Source organism: Vulpes vulpes, chromosome 3, assembly GCF_048418805.1.
Source record: "Vulpes vulpes isolate BD-2025 chromosome 3, VulVul3, whole genome shotgun sequence".
Classification (NCBI taxonomy): Eukaryota; Metazoa; Chordata; class Mammalia; order Carnivora; family Canidae; genus Vulpes; species Vulpes vulpes.
Genome location: NC_132782.1, coordinates 113,509,572 through 113,530,845, shown reverse-complemented (window position 1 = coordinate 113,530,845; position 21,274 = coordinate 113,509,572). Strand labels below are relative to the sequence as shown.

The window sequence follows — 21,274 nt, the reverse complement described above, 5'->3', positions numbered from 1 at the left end:
ACGGTGTTTTCCGGGGCCTTTACGCAGGCCTGTGGCCGGCCTGGCCGCTCCCCGGCCCTCGGGACGCAGTGGTCACGCTGCCCCAGAGGCCCCAGGAGCCCATGTGCTGCTGCTGTCCCGTCCAGGCCGGTTCTGGAGGGGAGACGGGTGTGCTGCTCTCACGCGGCAGTGTGCATTTCTGGGGGCCATGCTTGGGGGATGCCCCCAAACTCCCTGCAGCAACGACTCCTTACTGTAAGCGTCCTTGGCATCATTTTGTGACTGACGTTAAGACACTGGCCCAGGCCTGTTCCCTGGGTGAGGGGTGGCCCTGGGTACAGAGCTGTAGCCCTTGACTTCAGACGCCTGCCTCCCTTGGCCAGGTCGGCTTCGGGGAGCAATGTCTGCGTGGAGCTCAGCCCGCCTGGGGACGCCCCTGCCCCTGTACCTCCCAGCACCTGCCCTCAGGGGGGCCCCCTGCAGGCCTGCTTTGCGGTGTCTGTGGCCCATCTTGTGTCCCCACCTCCACCCAGCCATGGGGGTGCTTTGTTTCAGTGTCTTTTTTTTTTTTTTTTTTAACATTCAGCCCAACCATTTTGAAGTGACCAACCCAGTGGCCTTTGCACGCATGTTCAGGTAACACGCCTGTGTACCCTTCCCCAGCCGCCTACTCATCCCTTAACCCCCACTCAGGGACCATCCACCCTGAGGCCTGAGGACTGCTTCCACCTCAGCAGCCGGGCTCCGCGCTTGGGATGATCTGTGAGTTAAGTTCAAACTGGCTCGAGGCTCTTCCCTTGCTCCAGACCCTCTTCATCTGTTAGGGCCTTGTTCAGAGATCGGCCCTCCAGGGCGTCCAAGCTACCATGCCCCACCCCCTCTCGTCTCCCTTCTGTGTCCAGTAACCACAGTTTCCGCTGTAGCATCAGGACATCAGGTCTGCACGGTCAGCCCCACCCCCACCCCCACCCCCCACCTCCAGACTGCAAGCTCCTGCAGAGTGAGAGCCTTCTTCCTCAATTTTGGATCCCCGGAGCCTAGCTGGGTGCCTGCACACACTACATGCTCAATAAGTGTTAGAGGAGTGGCTTAGGGTTGAAGGCAGCTGTAAATCCTGCTGGTGGAGGCAAACCCTGAATGGGCCCGGACCAGACAGAGCATCCAGGGCAGACGATGCCCCTAACAGGCACCGTTTCTGAGAAGCTGCCCTGCGTGCCAGCCTGGGTGCCAGGCCCCCTTCATGCCCAACAGCCCAGAGGGAGGAGCACACACCACCCCCGGGGGGTCAGGTTTGGCCCCTGGGCTCTCTCCCACCAGTGATGGGAGCCTGTATTTGTACCAATACATATGTATGTACAAATACAGATGTACCACTCTGTATTTACCTAGAGGACGTTTTTAATTTGGGGACTTCTTTTTAATCCTATCATTTTGGGTCACCTGGGTGGCTCAGTTGGTGAAGCATCTGCCTCAGGTCATGATCCTGGGATTGAACCCCACGTAGGGCTCCCTGCTCAACGGGGAGCCTGCTTCTCTCCCTCTGTGCCGCCCCCTCCTTGTGCTCTTTCTTTCAAATAAATAAGATCTTTCTAAATACTTGTATCAGGGCAGCCTGGGTGGCTCAGCAGTTTAGCGCTGCCTTCAGCCCAGGCTGTGATCCTGGAGACCCGGGATTGAGTCCCACATCAGGCTCCTGTATGGAGCCTGCTTCTCCCTCTGCCTCTCTCTCTCTTTCTGTATTTCTCATGAATAAATAAATAAATAAAATCTCTAAAAAATGAAAAAAAAAACTATCATTTTATATGCCTTAATTTTTTTTTTAAGTAAGCCCTACACCCAATATGGGGGCTTGAACTCATCATCCAGAGATCAGGAGTTGTGTGCTCTGAGCTGAGTCAGCCGAGCACCCCAGTATAAGCCCTTATTTTATTTTTTTTTAATTTTTATTTATTTATGATAGAGAGAGACAGAGACAGAGACATAGGCAGAGGGAGAAGCAGGCTCCATGCACCGGTAGCCCGACGTGGGATTCGATCCCGGGTCTCCAGGATCGTGCCCTGGGCCAAAGGTAGGCGCCAAACCGCTGGGCCACCCAGGGATCCCTAAGCCCTAATTTTAGAAAATCATACCAGAAAAATCACCTTTGCTTATTCCCCTCCCGTGGCACTACTAGGCCCTCATCCCAGCCTTGCATGGGCCACCAGGAGCTCTTGTCCAGCCAAGCCACAAGAGCAGGATGCCATCTCTTAGCATCATGCCCCATGGCATGCCTTTACTGTGACATGGAAAAATGGAACTGTCCACAGGGAGAGGGCGCCTTGCAATTTCCTGATGTTCTCTTTTTTTTTAAATTTTTATTTATTTATGATAGTCATACATGAGGAGAGAGACAGAGAGAGAGAGAGGCAGAGACACAGGCAGAGGGAGAAGCAGGCTCCATGCACCGGGAGCCCGACGTGGGATTCGATCCAGGGTCTCCAGGATCGCGCCCTGGGCCAAAGGCAGGCGCCAAACCACTGTGCCACCCAGGGATCCCCCTGATGTTCTTGATAAGGCTGCTGCCATCAGCTGCCAAACTTCTTTCTTGTTTACGTGGCTTCCTTGGGATAAGTCCATCTCTCCAATCACTTGGAAAGTAATTCCTGGTCTCTATCTCCCCAGCTGTCCCCCTTCCTCGCCTCCCCCCCAGTCTCTATCTCCCTCTATCAGGGTCTCTGGCTTGAGTTTCCCAAAGCCTGCCCTCATTCCTAGAAATCCCCACCTGTGAGATGACAGGCCAGGGTCTCAAGATGCTGTGATTTCCCACTGGGGACCTAGCGGTGAGGGGGAAGGCGGAGGCGTGTGTCCCCTGTCACACACCACATGCACCCCAAGCCCCACCTGGTGCTGGGAGGCCAAGGAGAAGGTGCCCTAGGTCCCTCCTGGCCCCATCTCTGGTCACTGGCTGCTCTCCAATCCTTCATATAGGAGACGAGGAGGTGTGGTAAGCCACCCCGGCTCAGCCCCACTGCGAGTCAGAGTTTCAATTCCACCTCTCCCTGGCAGATTGACCGGGCCAAGACATTTGACCCTCCTAGGCCCACTTCCTTGTCCACAAAACAGGAGTCAAGGAAGGTGATATATTCCTCAAAGGGTCTTTATGAGGATTGTATAACACTCTAACACATTTAGGACAGGCCTGGCACACACCTGGGGATCAGTAAACATTAGCTTTATGTGCCAGACATCCTACCGGGGATCAGGGTACAGAAGAAGAGGCACTGGGACTCCCAGTAGGAGATGTATTGAGTGACGAAAGGTAATAGTGGAGTGTGAGGGATGGAGGAGGGCTCTGAGAAGGGAGGAAGGGAGGTCAGGAGGGCTTCCTGGAGGAGGTGGTGTTCTTGAGCTTGAGTAGCACCCCCTCTGCAAGAAGGGAAGGAGACTATTTGGTGCAGAGCCACAGGCTTGGGACACAGGTGAGGAGGGAGCAGCACGACGGGTGATGAGATGGGGGGCCGGTGCTGGGGATAGATGGGAGGGGACACCAAAGGGTCCAGCCTGTGACAGGAAGACGTTGAAGGATTCCAGGAACGGAGCGGCTGGTCAGGCGTGCTTGCTGGAAAGATCCTGCGGCTTGAGGCTGAAGAATGCTTTGGGCGGAGGGAGGCTGAGACAGCAGGCCAAGCAGGTAGAGGCTGTGAGAAGCCCCCAGCGGGAAAGGAGGGCCGCTCAGGCGGCCAGCAGCGGGGTGGGGGCCGAGCCCGGAATCCCCAGGATCCAGGGCCGGTGAGTAACCGGGAGTGAGCAGTGGCGTGACTAAGGCTGCTGGTGCCAGCAGCTGGGTGGACGCTTGTGTCTTTTGCCCAAAATGGAAATAACAGAACGGAACAGAGTGAAAGGGGGGGGGGGTGAGCCCGGTGGGGACACGCTGGCCTGGGGTGGCAGCAGCGCCCCCAGACCCAGCATGACCTCCCGGACCCGCTCTGACCTCTAGACCTAGGATCCCTGCTGCCCTCGCGGGGTGTGCTCTGCCCACCTCTGGGGCTGCTCCCTGACTGGGGGCACCTGTCCCCCTTCCTCTGAATTCCCCCTGCCCGCAGGCTCCCAGCCCTGCAGGGCCCGGGCTGGTCCTTGTTCCTCCCTGTGACCCCGGGAAGAAGGTAATGAGGGGTCAGTGCTGTGGGAGGTGAGCTGGAGAGGGGGGAGGGTGTGCAGCGGGCAGCTGCCCTGCGGCCACGAGGCCCACTCCCACGGCCTGACAGCCGTCCCTGGTTTCGAGCAATGGCCATCTCAGGTGACCTTGGCAAGGCAGGGAGCTGGGAGGGCAGGTGAGGTGCAGGCGCCCCGGAAGGCCGCTCTCCAGAAGTCGGAGAGGAGACGAGGGCAGCCGACCAAGGTGGGCAGGCCTCGTCGTGTGGCAGCCTCCTCCCTTCAAAACAGGACAGACCAGACTCACCGTGGCTGCGGGCTCGGAAGGTGGAAGACCGGGCCCAGCCAAGCGGAGGAGGGCGCCAGGGAGGTGCCCGGGCAGGGAGTGCGGCGGGAGCGCTAGGCCCGCCGCCCACGTGGGGAAGCCGCCACCCAGGACAGTCAGCTAGGGGGCCAGGAGCCCAAGCAGTGGGGAGCACCAGCTCCCACCCGCAGGGGACCAAAGGGCGAAGCGGGGCAGAGCAGGTGGAGAGAGAAGGCAGCTGCTGGGAGGGAACCACCGGCCGCCCCTCCCCAAAATAAATGCGGCCCTGCAGGTGCCAGCTAAGCGGCACAGGCCGGAGGGCATGGGTCCCAGAGCGTGAGGACACCTGGGGAAGCATCCACAGGTCACAGCACCCACAGGGCTTCAGGGCGATCACGCCTATGCCCTGAAGGGCCAAGAGCCCCCCCTCCAAGTTTGGGTCCCCGATGCAAGGGCAGATGCGCGCTGGGGGCTCCTCGTAAGCCGGGAGACAAGGCACCGATCGCCGCGTCGGCGGCAGCTGGGGCCGCGTCTGGGGGAGACGGATGGCAGGGTCTGGGTAGGGGGACCCCGGGGGCACAGGGCCTCCCAGGCCGGGGGTGAGGGGCTTTCCCGGGGCCGGCGGCACATCGGGCCGGCGCCCCGGACTTGGGCTCCGCCTGCCCGAACCCTCGGGCCGCCCCGCGAAGTGTGGAGACGTCCCGGGTGCCGGGATGAAGGCCGCGAGAGCGCCCCGGCCGAGACCGCCCGGCGAACGTAAAGCGAAGCCGCACTCGGAACCCCACAACAGCGAGCGCCGCGCAGCCGCAGAGGAGGCGGGGCGCGCAGGCCCCGCCCCCTATGCTAATACAGACGGCCAGCGCCCCGCCCGGGAGCCGGACGGGCCCAACGACGTGGGGGGTGAGCGGCTCCCAGCGCCCGGCCCCGCGCTCGCGGGGGCCAAGGTGGGGCGGGACGCCCGGGTCCTGGCCGGTCGGGCGGCGGCACTGTGCGGGAGCGGTCAGAGGACCGCTAGGGTGACCGCGGGCTGGGGCGCCCCCCCGCCGCCTCGCATGGTACGGCCCTCAGGGGCGGGGCCCGGATCATGTGACGCGGCCGCGGCCGCCATTTTGTTCTGCGGTGCTGGTATTTAGAGCGCAGCGGCTGACGGGCCGGGTCGCCTTCGCAGCCGCCTGACCGCTCCTCGCGCTCGCTCGCCCGCCGTGCCCGGCCCGTCCTCGCCCCCGCCTCGGCCCGCTGAGCTCGCCCTCTCCCCACCCGCAGACATGTCCGAGGCCAAGAACGGCCCCGAGTACGCCTCCTTTTTCGCGGTCATGGGCGCCTCGGCCGCCATGGTCTTCAGCGGTGAGCGCCGCGGCAGGAGGGACCCGGGAGGCTGGGGGCGCTTGGGCGCGCGGGTCGGAGGCCCGCATCTCCCCCGGGTTCGGTGTGTGACGTCACGCTGATGTAATTCCGAGCTGTTGGGGGGGTCCCGGGGCTCACGTGACAGCGGGTGGGGGTCGGGGCCGCAGAGGGCTGCGGGGCGCAGGGCCTGCGGGCGGGGCGGGGGTGCGGGTGCCCGGAGTCTCCCGGGGATCCCTGACCGACAGCCCTGCCCCGGTCGGTGTCGGTGCGGGGGTGGGGCGGCGGCGCCGCTGCCATCTTAGCCCTGGGAGAGGCGGGCGGGAGGGAGGCTGGGGTGGGGGCGCGCGATCCTGCGCCTGCTCCGCACCCCCCATCCTGCGGGCAGGTGTGACATCACTCCTCGGCAGGCTCCCCTTGACGGGGGCCGGCCCTGTCGGGCGGAGGTGGGGGCAGGGGATGAGCCCCCGGCTCTCCCTCCGACACACACACTCCTCGCCCCTACGACCCCTTCCCTCCCCCACGAGAGTCGAGTGGGTCCGAAGCCAGAGGCAGGTGCTTCGCGGGGGGTGGGGCTGTCATTTCTCCAGTAGTCCTGGGGTGTGTGGGTTGCTGTGGGAAGCTGGGCTGAGGGGCTGGTCCCGAGACCTGGGATTGCGTGGAACAGGGTGGGGGTCGGGACAGGGCAAGGGCAAAGGATGGGTGCCTGGGAGGCAGGCGAGCAACAGCACTGTGAGTGTGCACGCTTGCCAAGAGTCTGCCCCAGGGTGCGTGAGAGGGCGGTAAGTGTCCGCCTTGAGGGGAGTGGGTCTTTGTCCTTTCCCCTTAGAGGGAAGTCTTCTAGTTCTGGCTTGAATGAATGAATGAATGATTTCCTGAGACCCAAGATTGGGAGGGCTCCTCTGGGGGAAGAAAAGGGGCCTTCCGTGTCTAGATAGCACTCTATTTCTGAAGTTGTGTCTTAACGGTCATAGGGTGTCAAATTCAGTGGAAGTTGGTGTATCTGGGAGAGAGGCCCGTGGGCCAGGCCCAGGAATGTGGGACCCAGGAAGGTTAGCCCTGGTCACGCTGCAACCCTCTAGACTGGTCTGGCCTGGTCTCCTCTGGGCCTTCTTGGGTAGGTCTGGTTTTTGGTTTTGATGACTCCGCCCTGCCCCACCCTACCTGGTGGACTGGGGAAGCTCCTTGTGCAAGTATGGGAAGGTTTGGACTCCAAACAGCCTCTGCTGACTGTAAACACTTGTGGTGCAGTGGCTTGGGGACTCTGCTCTCTTGCTGGCCTCCCTCTGCCAGTCATGAGTTGCTGAGTGAGCCGTGCCCTTTCCATCACGTGTGAGTTAGGGGTCAGTTTTGGTGGGAGAAGTGGTCTGCAGACTTCCCCTTCTCTCCTAGCCGTGCCTGCTCTTTCCACATCTCTAGGGGTTGCCTGCTTTCAGCGCTTCTGGACAGGCTGCTGCGACCCGCTTCCCCCCAGCCTTTTCTGCTCTTTGCCTACACAGTGCTCTCAGAGAGTCTACTTGGTCTGGCCACCTGTGGCTGTCTTTGTTCATTCAGCAAATCTTGATTGAGCTCCTACTATGTGTCAGGTACAGGGGAATGTCAGTGAACAAAACAAGATACTCCTGCCCCAGAATTCCTTGAGTTCTGGCTGTCCTTGCTTGGTCCCAAAGCCCTGAGTTTGCCCCCTGAGCCCTTTTTCTGTACCCAGCTCCTGGCCCGACTCCAGTCACCAGGTACATCTCTTCCTTTCTAGAACTTAACTTGATATTTTCAGATGGAGCCTGACCAGAAGGCAGGTCTCTGGAAGTTACTGAGAACCAGTGTATCAGTGGTCTATGACTTTTTTTGGTTACCCCAGGCCCCCAAGGACTGGTGCCACCTGCTCCTGTGGGCCCGATCTCCCTTCCTGCTTCCCCTTTTTTTGTGACGAAAGTCTTGTCCATTCTTTCTTCATCAACTCTTCCACAGGCTGTCCATTGCTCCTTTTCTGCAATCTGTTTGACTTCCTCCCTGCCAGCAAGTACCCTGCCCTTGGTGTGTTCCCAGACTTGCCTCCTGATTGCACTCTTTTCTGTGCCCTGCTCGATTTGGGACCTCGTCGGGCTCAGTCTCCAGAACTAGCTAACATCCAGGGCTTTTGGGGATACCTGCTGCTGCCCGGGCCAGGCCACTATTCCCTGATGGTCAGCCCTGTTTCTTCCCTTTGTTCGTCCTGTTGCCTCCCCACCTCCAGTCACACAATCTTCCTGCCACCTCCTGGAAAAGAGCCCAGCTCACTTTCCATGTCTGGCAGTGTCCTGCTCCCTGCAACGCTGACTTCCCAGTAGTCAGTTTCTCACTCAGTGCCACATGTCACCTGTGCTCTTCTGCTTGAGTAATAACCCACAGCACTGGCCTCTTGCATGTGTGTGACACAGCCTGATGTGGTGCTGGGCCTGCAGTAGGAGCCCCCAAATATACTGCGACCAGGAGAGTTCCAGAAGAGCATTGTCAAGACCAGCCCTGACCCCAGGTTGATGGTGCTGAATGTCTAGGAGTGGTGCCTTTAGGACCAGGTGATGGAGGCAGTACAATTCCTCTGCTTCCACTGCAACCTCTTTTATCTTTCTAGTAGCTCCCAGTCTGGTGTCATGTTGGTGGATGTCTTCATTCGTGTCATTTTAGTCCTTTTTTGCTCACTCACATGTCTACTCAGTGTTACTTTATGGAGCCCCTCCCCCCTCCCCCACCAGCCTCCCCACTCTTCTAGAATGTGTTGCTTTGTTTGGAGGTGCCATGTGTGTCCTCACCAGGCTTGGAGCCCTGGGAAACTAGAGCTCCTTTGACTTCCTTGCTTGGTAATGAGCATAGAGGGTAGCCATTTTTTGTGGCCCAAATAAGTGAATAAAACGTGCTGAAAAAAGGTTCGGGATTGTCTTGGTCTTTTCCACCTTGGAGCCATGTTATTCTCTGCTCAAGTGGTGCAGTGAGACCCTGGAGGGCAGGAGTCAGAAGAGCCACCTGGCCCCCTGTGGCCCTGTTCTGTGCAAAAGTTACTCTAGACTCTGAGGTCAGGATAAAAGAACTTTCAGGAAGACCGCACACTCTAGAGGGAGGACGGATATCATCAGAGGAGACAGGCCACCCTAGGGTTTCCCCCCTACCCCCATTCCTGGAGGCCTCAAGGAATCTAGGCTTTTGAGTGTACGAAGGGGGACTTCTGGAAGGTCTGCCTGGGTGGGGGCTCCCTGTGACCTTTATCGGTTACTACAGCTCTCCTTGGCTCACACTTTTTACGCTGAATTTTTAGAGAGGATTCTTTCCGAACTCGAGGGTCCGGGCCTTCTGCGTGGCTGAGAGTGCACTCAGCCTGACAAGATGCTAGCCCTCCTGGAGGGCTGGGAGTGGTGTGGTGGGCAGAGCCGGGAATTGGGAAAGCTGTGGCCGGAGATCGGGCTTGTGGGGCCAGCTTCCTCTGACCCTGTGGTTAGGCCGTGTGTCTGTTGAGGCTCTTCCAGCGTGTCCCTGGTGGAGCCCCGAGGCAGACTGGCTGACCCTGACCTGACATTTGGGCTGCTGAGATGTAGTCACCTGGTGCTTTGCCAGGCTGTTTCTGACCTGAATATCTGGGACTTAAGATGGTTTAAAAAAAAAAAAGAAAAGATGTCCAGAATCTTAAGGCTTAAGGGCCCCAGCTGTGTATTTCTCCACAGGACTGGGCTGGACCCATCACAGCTCCACCCTGTAGGCTGCAGGCAGCTACACAGAGGCTCCCTGGAAGATGGGGCCAGCATTTCACAGCAGAGCAGGAGCACAGATAGGCCAGACAGCCATAGGGTCTCTGGTGGAGAAAGAGTGAGCTACCTGCGCTCCTTGCATGCCCGGCTGGGGCTGTTGCCACTGAGGGCTACCTCCTGCCCCTGGCTGGGTACCAACTTCATGTCCTCTTTGTTAGAACTTAAGGTGTTCTTCAACTGTGCCAGAGCTACTCCCAGGGTCCTGGTCCCTGGTACTCTGAGCTCACCTTGCCTTTCCCCCATCTTCCCCACAGCCCTAGGTGCCGCCTATGGTACAGCCAAGAGTGGCACCGGCATCGCAGCCATGTCTGTCATGCGGCCAGAACTGATCATGAAATCCATCATCCCAGTGGTCATGGCTGGTATCATCGCCATCTATGGGTTGGTGGTGGCAGTCCTTATCGCTAATTCCCTGAATGATGGCATCAGCCTCTACAGGTGAGTGCTGGGTCCCTCTGCACCTGTCCTGCCCTGCCTGGGGTCAGGCCACTACACAGGGCTGGGAGGGCATGGGAGGGGCATTGGGTGGGTGATTTCCCCAGCAGGTAGCTAATGTTTCTCCTGTGTCCTCTCTCCCCACAGGAGTTTCCTCCAACTGGGTGCTGGCCTGAGTGTGGGCCTGAGCGGGCTGGCCGCTGGCTTTGCCATTGGCATCGTGGGGGACGCTGGTGTGCGTGGCACCGCCCAGCAGCCTCGGCTATTCGTGGGCATGATCCTGATCCTCATCTTTGCCGAGGTGCTCGGCCTCTACGGTCTCATTGTTGCCCTCATTCTGTCCACAAAGTAGCCCTTCTCCAAGCGCACCAGCCACAGAATATGATGTAAAGACCACCCCCTCATTCCAAAATGAACAGCCTGACACACATGCACGGGGCAGCTGCCCCCCACCCCCAGTAGTTGGTCTTGTAAATGCGCAGTGTCCTAGTGCCCATTGTCTGTTACCCCGGCCTTGCCCCCGCCCCGTGCCGTGGACATCTGGGCCCACTCATTCCCCATCTAGGCCCCCGACCAGTGAGGATGCAGGCCCCTGGCCGCCCCCACTCATCTGCCCTAGAGTGCTCTGTGTTTAAGGATGAATTAGACTTGTCATTTTTCTCTTCACTGGATGTTTATTATTTATAAAGATTTGATCTGTTCATACGTCTGTGGAGCAGCCCTCCGTTTCCCAACTATATAGTAACCTTAGGTAGTGTTGCGTTGTGGGGTTACCGTTTGCCCTGAGGCTCGGATGGAACCACTCTCGTCCAGCCCCGGCTGTCCGGGGCCGCGGGCCCTGAGCGGAGCCGTGTCCAATAAAGTTCTCGGTTGTGACTGGACGCCTGTGTGGACCGCTTGTGTGGGATCGGGCTGGGGGGGGTGCGGAGTGGGCGGACGGGGCGACCGCGGAATTCCTGCAGGCTCGGGGCGCGCTGGTCACGTGGGCGGCCGGGTCACGTGGACGCGCCGCTCACGTGATGCGCCTCAGTCAGCTGAGGGTCACGTGGGTGCGGCCGAGCTCGGCGGCCCGCAGTCGGCGGGGAGCGGCTAGCGGGCTTGGGCTGCGGGCTCCGTTTGCCGCCCGCTCGGCCGGGCTCGGTGGCTCACGATGCGCGGCGGGCAGGACGGGGCACGGGCCCCGGTGCTCCAGTTCACCAACTGCCGCATCCTGCGAGGCCGGGCGCTGCTCAGGTGGGGCGGCGGGGGCGGGGGCCGCTCTGGTGGCGCCGGGGGCGGGCGGGCGTAGGGGCCGGAGCTGCGGGCTGCTTTCTTGCGGGGCGCGGGCCCGGGAGCTGCCGCGTGGCCCACGGTGCGGGGCGGGCAGCCTTACCCCCCCACCCCGGCTTCTGGCCGTAGGGAGGATTTGTGGGTGCGCGAAGGTCGCATTCTGGACCCCGAGAAGCTGTTCTTTGAGGAGCGGCGAGTGGCAGATGAGCGGCGGGACTGCGGGGGCTGCATTCTGGCGCCCGGCTTCATCGACGTGCAGATCAACGGTGCGGTCTAGGGCTGCGGGTGGCGACCCCGAAAGGGTGGTCTGGGCACGGTGGGACCTTCTCTTTGTGGCCGTAGGTGGATTTGGCGTTGACTTCTCTCAGGCCACGGAGGACGTGGGCTCAGGAGTCGCCCTGGTGGCCCAGAGGATCTTGTCGCATGGAGTCACCTCCTTCTGCCCCACGTTGGTCACCTCACCACCAGAGGTTTATCACAAGGTGAGGTCAGGCTCCCAGTGTCCAGGAGAAGGGGCTCCAGAAGCAGCAGCGCTTTCTCGAATCTGCTCCCACCAACACCTCCTCACTAGCACCTGGCCTCACCTGTTGGCCTCCTTCCACCGCGTGGGGTCCTGCCCCCGGGCTTGCTCATCCGGGTGTCCCACAGGCTGTGCCTTCCCCGGCTGCACGTCCTTTCTGAGCTGCCCTCCAGGCTGCAGAAACCGGTTGCTGGGACTTTCTGATTGCCACATCCGTGTCTGCTCCTCAGGCTCATCCCCTCGCTGAGTCAGGGGAGTGTGCTTTACAGAAAGAAGCTTCCCTGCCCCCAGCCCAGCCTCCTGCTGCTCTTGTCTGCCCCCACATCCTCCCACTGGTCCTCCCATCCGCACCTCTCTGGTATTTCCTTTGTGGCGTTTTGTCTTTATTTTTTTTTTTAAATTTTTTTTAAGGTTTTATTTATTCATGAGAGACAGAGAGAGAGAGGCAGAGACAGAGGCAGAAGGAGAAACAGGCTCCCTGCAGAGACCCCGATGTGGGACTCGATCCCAGTTCCCTGGGACCACGCTCTGGGCCAAAGGCAGGTACTAAACCGCTAAGCCACCCAGGGATCTTCTCTGTCTTTATTCTTTACCACATCTTATCATTGGGTTTTTTTTTTGTTTCCGAGTTGCTGGAAAGCGGTATTTCTCATGCTTTTTTTTTTTTTTTTTTAAGATTTTATTCATGAGAGAGACACAGAGAGAGGCAGAGACACAGGCAGAGAGAGAAGCAGGCTCCCTGCAGGGAACCCGATGTGGGACTCGGACCCTGGGGTCACACTCTGAGCCAAAGGCAGATGATCAACCCCTAAGCCACCCAGGCGTTGCTCCTCCTGCCTCTTTACTGCTTGATGCCGAGAGTTTTGAAAAGTGTGGGTATTCCCTTACCTGAGCAGAGTTTAGGGAGGCGACGGTTACCCTGTAATCCCTCATCTTTTGCTCCAGTGCTGTGCTTCTCTCCAGTGCAGGGTCTTTTGTATAATGATCATGTTGCCCGCTGTTGGGTCCTTCCCGGGTGTGTGGACAGAGAGTCCAAGCTGGGTGTTGGGGGAGGTCAGGAGTGGGCTTTGGGTTTGGTCTGGGCCCCGTAACTTCACTGGTTAGCGGGGGTAGTCACAGGACACTATTTTGTTCTGAGTCTGTTTTCTCAAGTCTAAGTTGAGACTGGTGACCATGTCCATCTCCTGGTGTTGTGCTGTATGTATTTTTTTTTATTAAAGGTTTTATTTATTTATTCATAGAGAGAGAGAGATAGAGGCAGAGGCACAGGCAGAGGGAGAAGCAGGCTCTATGCAGGGGGCCTGATGTGGGACTCGATCCAGGGTCCCTAGGATCAAACCCCGGCTGCAGGCGGTGCTAAACCGCTGCGCCACCGGGGCTGCCCTGTGCTGTACGTATTAAGGACTTGGTCAACCATCAGTTGTGGACATTTTTTTGGAAACTTCCCCCAGGTTTCCCATCATAGTCGGATGTTAAAAACTAAGCTCACCTTCCTGCTGGACACCGGCACCAGGTTCTGTTTTCTCTGTTGGTTGTCCGCCCGTGCTTTCCCCCCTGCTTGGAACCTGGGCACGTGCCCGTCTTGCTGCCTCCACGTTGCTTGCCCTCCCCCTTCTTGAGCCTCACGCTCCTGGCTCTCAGTCCTGCCACAGGGGCCTTCCCAAGGTACAGGCCTCGGGGCACCACTCGCCCCGCCCCACCCCACCCCTTTGATCCTCGGGGTCAGCCCATCCTTCTCAGTGTCCCCTCTCTGCCTGCCTGAGCCTCTGTCCTCTCCTTAGGCACGTGCCACCCATTCTAGGCTGTTCTCTTTTTATCTCCGAGCCCACTGCCTGGAAGGCCTTTGCCTTGTTCTATTTGATGCTTCCTTTTTGAAGTCCTGACGCTGTGGCTCTGCTGTTCGGTCGCACACCGCCTACACCTTCAGCAGCACATGTGACCGCTGCCACACAGGAGGTGAGGGCTTTTTCTTTAGGACCCCCGGTTTCTGGCCTTGGGGACTTTTGGCTTACGTGGTCTTAACTAGTAGCTGTCATCCTCTATAAGCACTTGCAGGTTGAAAGCCTCAGGCAGCAGAAAGAAAGGTCGTGGAGGGTGGTGAATGTGAAAATTGGATCCTGGTATTCTCTTAGCAACTACAGGACTACTCCCTGGGATCCCGCCCCGCCCCGGGGCTGGCTCACTCTGGGCAGAACTGGATTGCTTCATTTGTCAGGTCCTTTGTCATCATGTTCTGGTCCACTGAGACCACCTGGTTTGTTTCTGGGGTCTCCTCCAGCTTGACTGTTTGATCTGATCGGCGGTTGTTGTCTGCTTCAAGTCCCATCAGCTGCTTAGCCAAGATCTGGCACCTCCTCGGGAGGCAGCCACACCTTTGCCTCTGGCCCCACACGCCCTCTGTCCTTTGACCTCTTCCCCTGCCTTCCTGCTGGGAACTGGCCTCGTTTCCCCTACATCTGTCTGTGCTATCCCGTGTTCTGCTCTCCCAGCTTAGCGTTCTCTAGCTCTCCCTGTAAATCTCTGTTTTGCTTCGAGGTATGAAGGAAATCCTGAGTGTCTTGTTCGGACCTCAGGTTCTGAATCTGAGACTCGGAGCTTATGGGGGCAGGAGTGGCACACGTGAGCCCAGGTGGGGAGAGCAGCCAGGGACGGACACGGCGTGGGTCCCCTCTCCCTGTGTGTCGTTCCCCGGGAGAGCCTCTGCGGAACCCCCTGGAATGTCCCATGTGGTGTCCTCGCTGCAGACAGCAGTCCAAGGATTCACCCACCATTCCAGCCACCCCTTGGGTGGGGGCAGTCTCTTCCCAGCTGTGTCTGGCGCTGAGCTCCCTCAGAGGACTTTGGAGAAAGCTTGAGGATGGAACCTGACACTCGTCACGACACTGTCTCCCGGTGGCACATGGGCAATAGGCTGAAGGCAATGGGTCTCTTCAGTGTCTAACATGCATGCCCACCTGTTCAGGGGGGAAACATCTATTCTGGAAAAACTCAGCTGTTATTTATTTTTTTTTTTTAACAAAATCTGTAGTGAACTTACACTTATCACATGACTCATTAGGAAAAGCAGCCCTTTGTTCCCACTGGCTCCCATGGAGAGACGGTCCCTTTCAGCTCAGCTGATTCTTGGAATTTGCTCGCCGGTCTCCAGTACAGGCTGGTGCTCCTACTGACTTGTCGGTTTAGGGCCACGTGTGTGCATGTGTGCGTCCCACCAGAGGACAGGGTGAGGCTGTCCTCCCGGGCTTCCAGCCACCCCGCCGACCTCCCCAGGTGGCCTCCTGCAGTCTTGGTGAGGCCAGCTGGCAGCACTGGTGACGGGGACTCAGATACTCCTCCCACCTTCCTGCTGCCTGCTGTGCTTCCCTTGGGGTCGCTGCTCTGCGTATGCTACGTTGCTTTTATCTGGTGACTCAACTCCAGGCTTCCTGTCAATTCCTCACTCTTCTTTCGGGACGTCAGCACGTACCAGGCGCTCCAACAGTATCGCCTTCCTGCAGTGGCCTCCAGAACCCATTTCCCAGTGTGGACTGCTGGCTTCCTTGGGCCCAGGGGTCCTGGCACACCCTTGCCCTCACCAGGGGGGAGTCCCTGCAGATCCCCCATCCTGGGTTTGCTGGTTTATGCCTTCGTTTTGGAGCACATCCACAAGCTTCTGCTAGAGGAAGGGGTCACAGAAGGTGAAGTTTTTGAGATCTTGAAGGTCAGAGTGTTTTTATGCTCTCTTTATTTTTTTGTTGTTTTTTTTTTAATTTTTATTTATTTATGATAGTCACAGAGAGAGAGAGGCAGAGACACAGGCGGAGGGAGAAGCAGGCTCCATGCACCGGGAGCCTGATATGGGATTCGATCCCGGGTCTCCAGGATCGCGCCCTGGGCCAAAGGCAGGCACCAAACCGCTGTGCCACCCAGGGCTCCCTGCTCTCTTTATTATTATTTAGATTTTATTTATTTCTAAGAGACATAGAAGCAGAGACACAGGCAGAGAAAGAAGCAGGCTACTTGTGGGGAGGAAGGGGGTCGTGCATGGAGCCTGATGCAGGACATGATCCCAGATTCTGGGATCATGCCCTGAGCCAAAGATAGACGCTCAACCACTGAGCCCCCCAGGTGGCCCTTTTTACTATAATTATTTTTTAAGATTTTATTTATTCCTGAGAGACAGAGAGAGAGGCAGAGACACAGGCAGAGGGAGAAGCAGGGTCCATGCTGGGAGCCTGACATGGGACTCGGTCCCGGGACTCCAGGATCATGCCCTGGGCCGAACGCAGGTGCTAAACTGCTGGGCCACCCAGGGATCCCCCCTTTTTATTATTTTTTTAAAAGACTTATTATATTAGGGCGGGGGAGGGGAAAGAATCACAGGTGGACTCCCCGCTGAGCAGGGAGCCTGATGTGGGGCTCGACCCCAGGACCCTGAGATCACGACCAGAGCCGAGATCGAGAGTCAGACACTGCATTGACTGAGCCCCCCAGACGCCCCTGTTGTCTCCTCTCTTGACGGGGTTGCAGTTCTGTTAGGAGTGACTCTGCTCTGGAATCTTAAAGGCGTTGCTGTGTTGTGTTGTGACTCCTGGGGCTGCTGCTGAGAAGCCAGAGGCACCGAGCTCTGATACTTTGTGTGTGGGGCTCACGGCACCTTCCCTTTGGCCCTGGGCTCCGCAGTGTGAGGGGACAGGGTTCCTCCATCGTGCTGGCCGTCAGCTCCGCCGCTCAGGCCGAAGTCTGACTTTTTGTTTTGTTTGCTTGTCTTCAGTGATTGCTTCGTGATTTTCTCCGCCGCTTCCCTGTCGCCCCTTCCCAGGAGTTGTCACTCCGCTGTTGGGCCTCCGGGTGGCTTCTCTAATTCTTCTCTGACTCTGTTTTTCAGTGTTTGCTGTTTTTACCACACGGTTCTTTTGGGTTTTTTGCTTGGCTGCTCACGTAGCCATAGTTTGGAGGAGCTTGCTGTGTCTCGGAATGCTGACGCTCCGTCCTCATTTCATGGGTGCGGGACCTGTCCTCACGCGTCCTGGCCCCGCCGGCCCTGCCCCGTTTGTCCTGTGTCCTCAGCGGCTTCCCTCGGCTGCTCCCGAGCCTTGGCTGTTGGCTCCGTGTGAGATCAGGAGCCAGCAGGCTGTCGTGCCCGGGAGCCTTCCTGCGGCCACCGCGGGCCAGGCCTCACTGCGCCGTGCTGACAGCGTCGGGCCAGAGGTTTCCCTGTGCGTCTGCACCTCTCGCCTGGAGCCCCCGGGCCTCTCCTGTGCTTCCCGGTGCTTCCTGGGCGCGGTTGGCAGCACAGCTGCTCTGCGGCGAGGCGTCTCTCGGTCCCCCCGCTTCTCAGGGCGGCGGGCGCTGCCAGGCCTCCGGAGCGCCGCCTGTCCCCGCGTGGCCCCCGCGTGGGTCCCCCACATCTGCCTAGCACCGTCCTCAGGCTCCCGAGACAGTTCTGCTCTTGTCTTGCACGTCACACGAGGCTTCGGCCTCTCGCAGATCTCCGGGTTTTGTTGGGGGCAGGGGAGCCCGGGGCGGGGCGGGGGGGAGCGGGCTGTTTGTCCCGCAGCGTGGCCCAGGGACCCTGCTGCCCACGGGGCTCCCTGCCCACCTTCTTCCCCACGTGGCTTCCTGGGGGAGGTGCGGCCTGGGGCGCCTGCCTGTCTGCGTCCATGGTGGGGACCGTGAGCACCTGGAGGGACACCAGAGCTTCCAATGGTGCTGAGGCCTCAGCCCGTGGCCCCGCCCGCACCAGGCTCTCTGGCCCGCACCCCTCTGCCCGGAGTGCACCCCCCTCCTGGCCTGGCCGTGCTTCTGGTCCTGCAGCCCGAGGCCAGGCCCGTCGCCCGGGCCGGGTCCACAGCCCGCCGTGTCCCCGCTGCTGTCCGGGTGCCTGCCCTCTGCCCAGCTCCTCCCCCAGCTCCTGGGCCTGCGGCGGGTCTCACCTCTGCGTCCTGTTAGTTCTCAAGCTGCGCTTCCCCAGGCCGAGCCTGGGGGCCTGGAGCTTCCCATCCCTGAGGGAAGGCTGTCAGGGGGCTGATCTCTGACCCCCCTGGGCGCTGGGCCATAGGGGGCAGGGCTTTAACAGCTGGTTCCCCCCAGGTCCTTCCTCAGATCCCTGTGAAGAGTGGTGGTCCCCATGGGGCAGGGGTCCTCGGTGAGTGGCTGACCCCTCTTCCTGCCCCCGCCCTGGGAGGCTCCTTGGGGACCTGGTGGCAGCCCTTCCCCCTCCAGAGGCCCAACCGGGAGGGTGGCTGGGCAGGCCACAGGGGCTGGGGCGGGGGCCGCAGGGCTGGAGGCGAGCTGGAGACATCCACTGCCCTCCTCCCAGGGGTGCACCTGGAGGGCCCGTTCATCAGTCGGGAGAAGCGGGGTGCACACCCCGAAACCCACCTGCGCTCCTTTGAGACCAACGCCTTCCACGACGTGCTGGCCACCTATGGGCCCCTGGACAACGTCCGCATTGTGACACTGGCCCCCGAGCTGGGCCGAAGCCACGAGGTGATACAGGCGCTGACGGCCCGTGGCATCTGTGTGTCCCTAGGTGAGGAGGGCCGCCCCCAGGGTTGGGCCCATGGCGGGGGTTCCTGGGTTGGGTGCACAGTTTGAGTCCAGGTCCCCTATGCAGGACACTCGGTGGCCGACCTGCAAGCCGCGGAGGAAGCCGTGCAGAGTGGGGCCACCTTCATCACGCACCTCTTCAACGCCATGCTGCCTGTGAGTGCCCCCCCCCCCCCCGTCTGCCAGTGCCCTGGGTGGGTGGGTGTCAGGCTCCCGCCATCACTTAGCTGCCCCCCTCCTATCCCTGCCCAGTTCCACCACCGTGACCCAGGGATCGTGGGGCTTTTGACTAGTGACCGGCTACCACCAGGCCGCCACATCTTCTACGGAATGATTGCTGACGGCACACATACCAACCCCGCTGCCCTGCGCATTGCCCACCGCGCCCATCCCCAGGGTGAGTGGCAGGGCAGGGTGGCAGCAGCTGGGAGGACCCTGTAGGGGTAAGTCCTAAGGCTCCTTCTCTCTGCAGGGCTGGTGTTGGTCACCGATGCTGTCCCTGCCCTGGGCTTGGGCAATGGCCGTCACACGCTGGGGCAGCAGGAGGTAGAAGTAGACGGGCTGACAGCCTATGTGGCAGGTGAGCTACCCGCACATCCCTGCTGACTGCCCATGTGGGAACAGTCCCCAGCCTCCCGTGGGATCCACGAATCTGGGTGTTCCCTGCCAGCCTATTGGCCGCCCCACCAGCCCAGTGCCCACCCCCCACCACGTGCCTCGTGGCCTCTGGTCCCCCAGAGCCTGCCCTCTCTGCTCTCAAGGCACCAAGACACTGAGTGGCAGCATCGCCCCGATGGACGTCTGTGTCCGGCACTTCCTGCAGGCCACAGGTCAGTGAGGCTGGGGTAGGGGAAGTGTGCGGTGCGAGTGTGTGTGCATGCATGTGTGCGTGTGTGTATGTTGAGCTCCACCCAGGAGAGGTTGGAGGGAAGCGTGGAGACCACTAGAGTCTTGCACCCATATCCCTCGTCTGGTGGAGCTCCCAAGGTATGAGCACCAGGGATGTGGCCGAGGCCCCCCTGCAAGCAGCTCAGGGGCAGGTTAAGACAATGACAAGCAAGCAGGCGGCTGGAATCCAGGGTGACAGGCAGTGAAGCCGTGGCACCCGAGAGGAGAAGGGACCTCACCTTATACGCAGGAAAGCCTTCCGACTTGGACCCTGTGGGCTAACGGGTACAGAGCTGGGGGGAGGGGGTGGTCAGAGCAGTGCTCCAGGCTTCCTAAGAGGGTGGGCGTGTTCTCGGGGAGCCTGGAAGGGGTGTTTGCAGAGGCTGTAACTGGCCAGGCCCCATGGGATTCTTGGTGCCATGGGCTGGGGTGTCCCTGGGGGTTCCAGGGTTCAGCGTGCTGTTTCGAGCAGTAGGAGACAGGCCAGGAGGCAGGAAGTGGCTTCGGCCTGGCAGCTGGGGTGGTGATGGGACCAGAAGGAATGGGGTTTGGTCATGTGGCCTCTTAGGGGTAGCAGGGATAGAAAGTCAAGTCGAGGTGGCCTTATTGATGCCCAGGCTACTGCTTCTTTGTCGGGGGGCTCTTCCTGGGACCCTGACAGGGGAGGGGACTGCAGGCCTTTTCGTGTGAGGAGGGGGAGGCCTGTCAGGATGGGATGGGTGAGTGAGCGGAAGGAGGGTACCTAGCAGTGTCCTCGGACGGGGTGCAAGTGGAACCTTGGCGACCTGCAGCAGGGTCCTGGGACGTCTCCCTTCTCCAGTTCCTAGGCGTTGGAGCCCCGGGGCTGTGGTGGGGAGGGGCTGCCAGCGGCGCTGAGATGGGGGATGTTACCCACTTGTGTCCTCTGAGCAGGCTGCAGTGTGGAGTTGGCCCTGGAGGCTGCGTCCCTGCACCCCGCTCAGCTGTTGGGGCTGGAGAAGCGCAAGGGGACCCTGGACTTCGGGGCGGATGCAGGTCAGGGGCCAATGCGGGCACTCGGGCCACTGAAGACTTGGGGCAGTGCCAGGGCAGGTGGGATCTTCCCTGTGCCCAGGTGGCCTTGCCCAGCTGCCAGCCTCCCCCTGCGCCCCATTACCCTTCTGACATATGAGGCAAGGCTGGGGGAAGGGCTGCCGGGGCCTCTGTCCCTTGTACCCTACTGCTGGGAATGCTGGTTCCAGGACCTGGGTCAGCTTGCGATGGGTTGGGGTGCTGTGCCCAAGTCATGTTGCAGGCCTGTTTCTCCAGCGGCGTCAGGGTAGGGGAGGGGGTGAGGGTGGGCGATGGGCCCACCCCTGCCTCTGGGCCCACCCCTGCCTCCTTCTCACCACCCCCCTCTGACCCAGACTTCGTGATGCTCGATGACTCTCTCCACGTGCGGGCCACCTACATCTCGGGCGAGTTGGTGTGGCAGGCGGAGGCGGCCAGGCAGTGACCGAGGACCACAGCTGGAAAGGATGCCCAGCCTTGGCTGGACGCTGGCGGGGCTGAGCCGTGGAGGAGCTGGTCTCCAGGGAGCCAGTGGCCACCCTGCCCCTGGCAGAGGACTCCGCTCAGGACGCAGCTGGATAAACATGCGCCCAGCAGGGATTTGTCTGGTCTCCGAGTTTTGCTTCAAAGCAGGGCGCCGTCATGTCAGAGCAGGGCGCTGACACCTCAGTGGCTGTCTGGGGGTGCTGGGGAGGTGGGGTGCTTGGATCTCAGGGTCAGGAGTGGGAGTGGCTGGATTCTGGCTCGTGGCAGCCTTGCAGGGTCCCAGTGGAGGTGACGGGGTCCTCTCCGTTGCACAGCTGTGCCTGAGGCCCACAGAGCCCCTGGCAGAGACGTGGTTGGAGGTGGTGGGAGGGGAAGCCCTGGGTCCTAGGTTGGAGAGCAGACGGGAAGGGGCTGGGACAGTGAGTGTAGACAGCGTCAGAAGTTCACATGTTGGGACTGAGGGCAAGGGTGCTTCTTGGGATTTTGCACGAGGAGAGAATCGTTTGTGGAGACAAGTCAGGAGCTGGGTGCGGGAGGGGCCTCGGGGGGGGACCAGCGCACAGAGTGTCCCATGGCCTTGCTCTC

The 21,274-nt window shown here is 60.2% G+C and overlaps 2 protein-coding genes across 7 annotated transcripts; both read left to right on the top strand.

Moving 5' to 3' along the window:
* The first annotated feature begins 5,385 nt into the window (after nucleotides 1–5,385).
* Nucleotides 5,386–10,847, top strand: ATP6V0C (ATPase H+ transporting V0 subunit c). The gene is made up of 3 exons (XM_025984904.2): nucleotides 5,386–5,758; nucleotides 9,786–9,969; nucleotides 10,114–10,847. Exons 1-3 carry the CDS (start codon nucleotides 5,680–5,682, stop codon nucleotides 10,316–10,318), a joined length of 468 nt encoding a protein of 155 aa, XP_025840689.1. The 5' UTR covers nucleotides 5,386–5,679; the 3' UTR covers nucleotides 10,319–10,847.
* A 123-nt stretch (nucleotides 10,848–10,970) lies between these two features.
* Nucleotides 10,971–20,803, top strand: AMDHD2 (amidohydrolase domain containing 2). Of its 6 annotated transcripts, none has more exons than XM_072753977.1 (12): nucleotides 10,971–11,199; nucleotides 11,365–11,501; nucleotides 11,604–11,717; nucleotides 12,167–12,298; nucleotides 17,828–17,882; nucleotides 18,057–18,269; nucleotides 18,354–18,442; nucleotides 18,539–18,683; nucleotides 18,759–18,866; nucleotides 19,048–19,116; nucleotides 20,087–20,188; nucleotides 20,560–20,803. In XM_072753977.1, the coding sequence occupies exons 1-12, from the start codon at nucleotides 10,986–10,988 to the stop codon at nucleotides 20,646–20,648; spliced, it is 1,467 nt and encodes a 488-aa protein (XP_072610078.1). In that variant the 5' UTR covers nucleotides 10,971–10,985; the 3' UTR covers nucleotides 20,649–20,803. The 6 variants fall into 6 exon arrangements, 5 of the variants coding, with proteins under 5 accessions (XP_072610078.1, XP_072610080.1, XP_025840677.1 ...); XM_072753978.1 differs by having other exon boundaries at nucleotides 11,000–11,199; nucleotides 11,578–11,717; XM_072753979.1 differs by lacking the exon at nucleotides 12,167–12,298.
* Nucleotides 20,804–21,274: the final 471 nt, after the last annotated feature.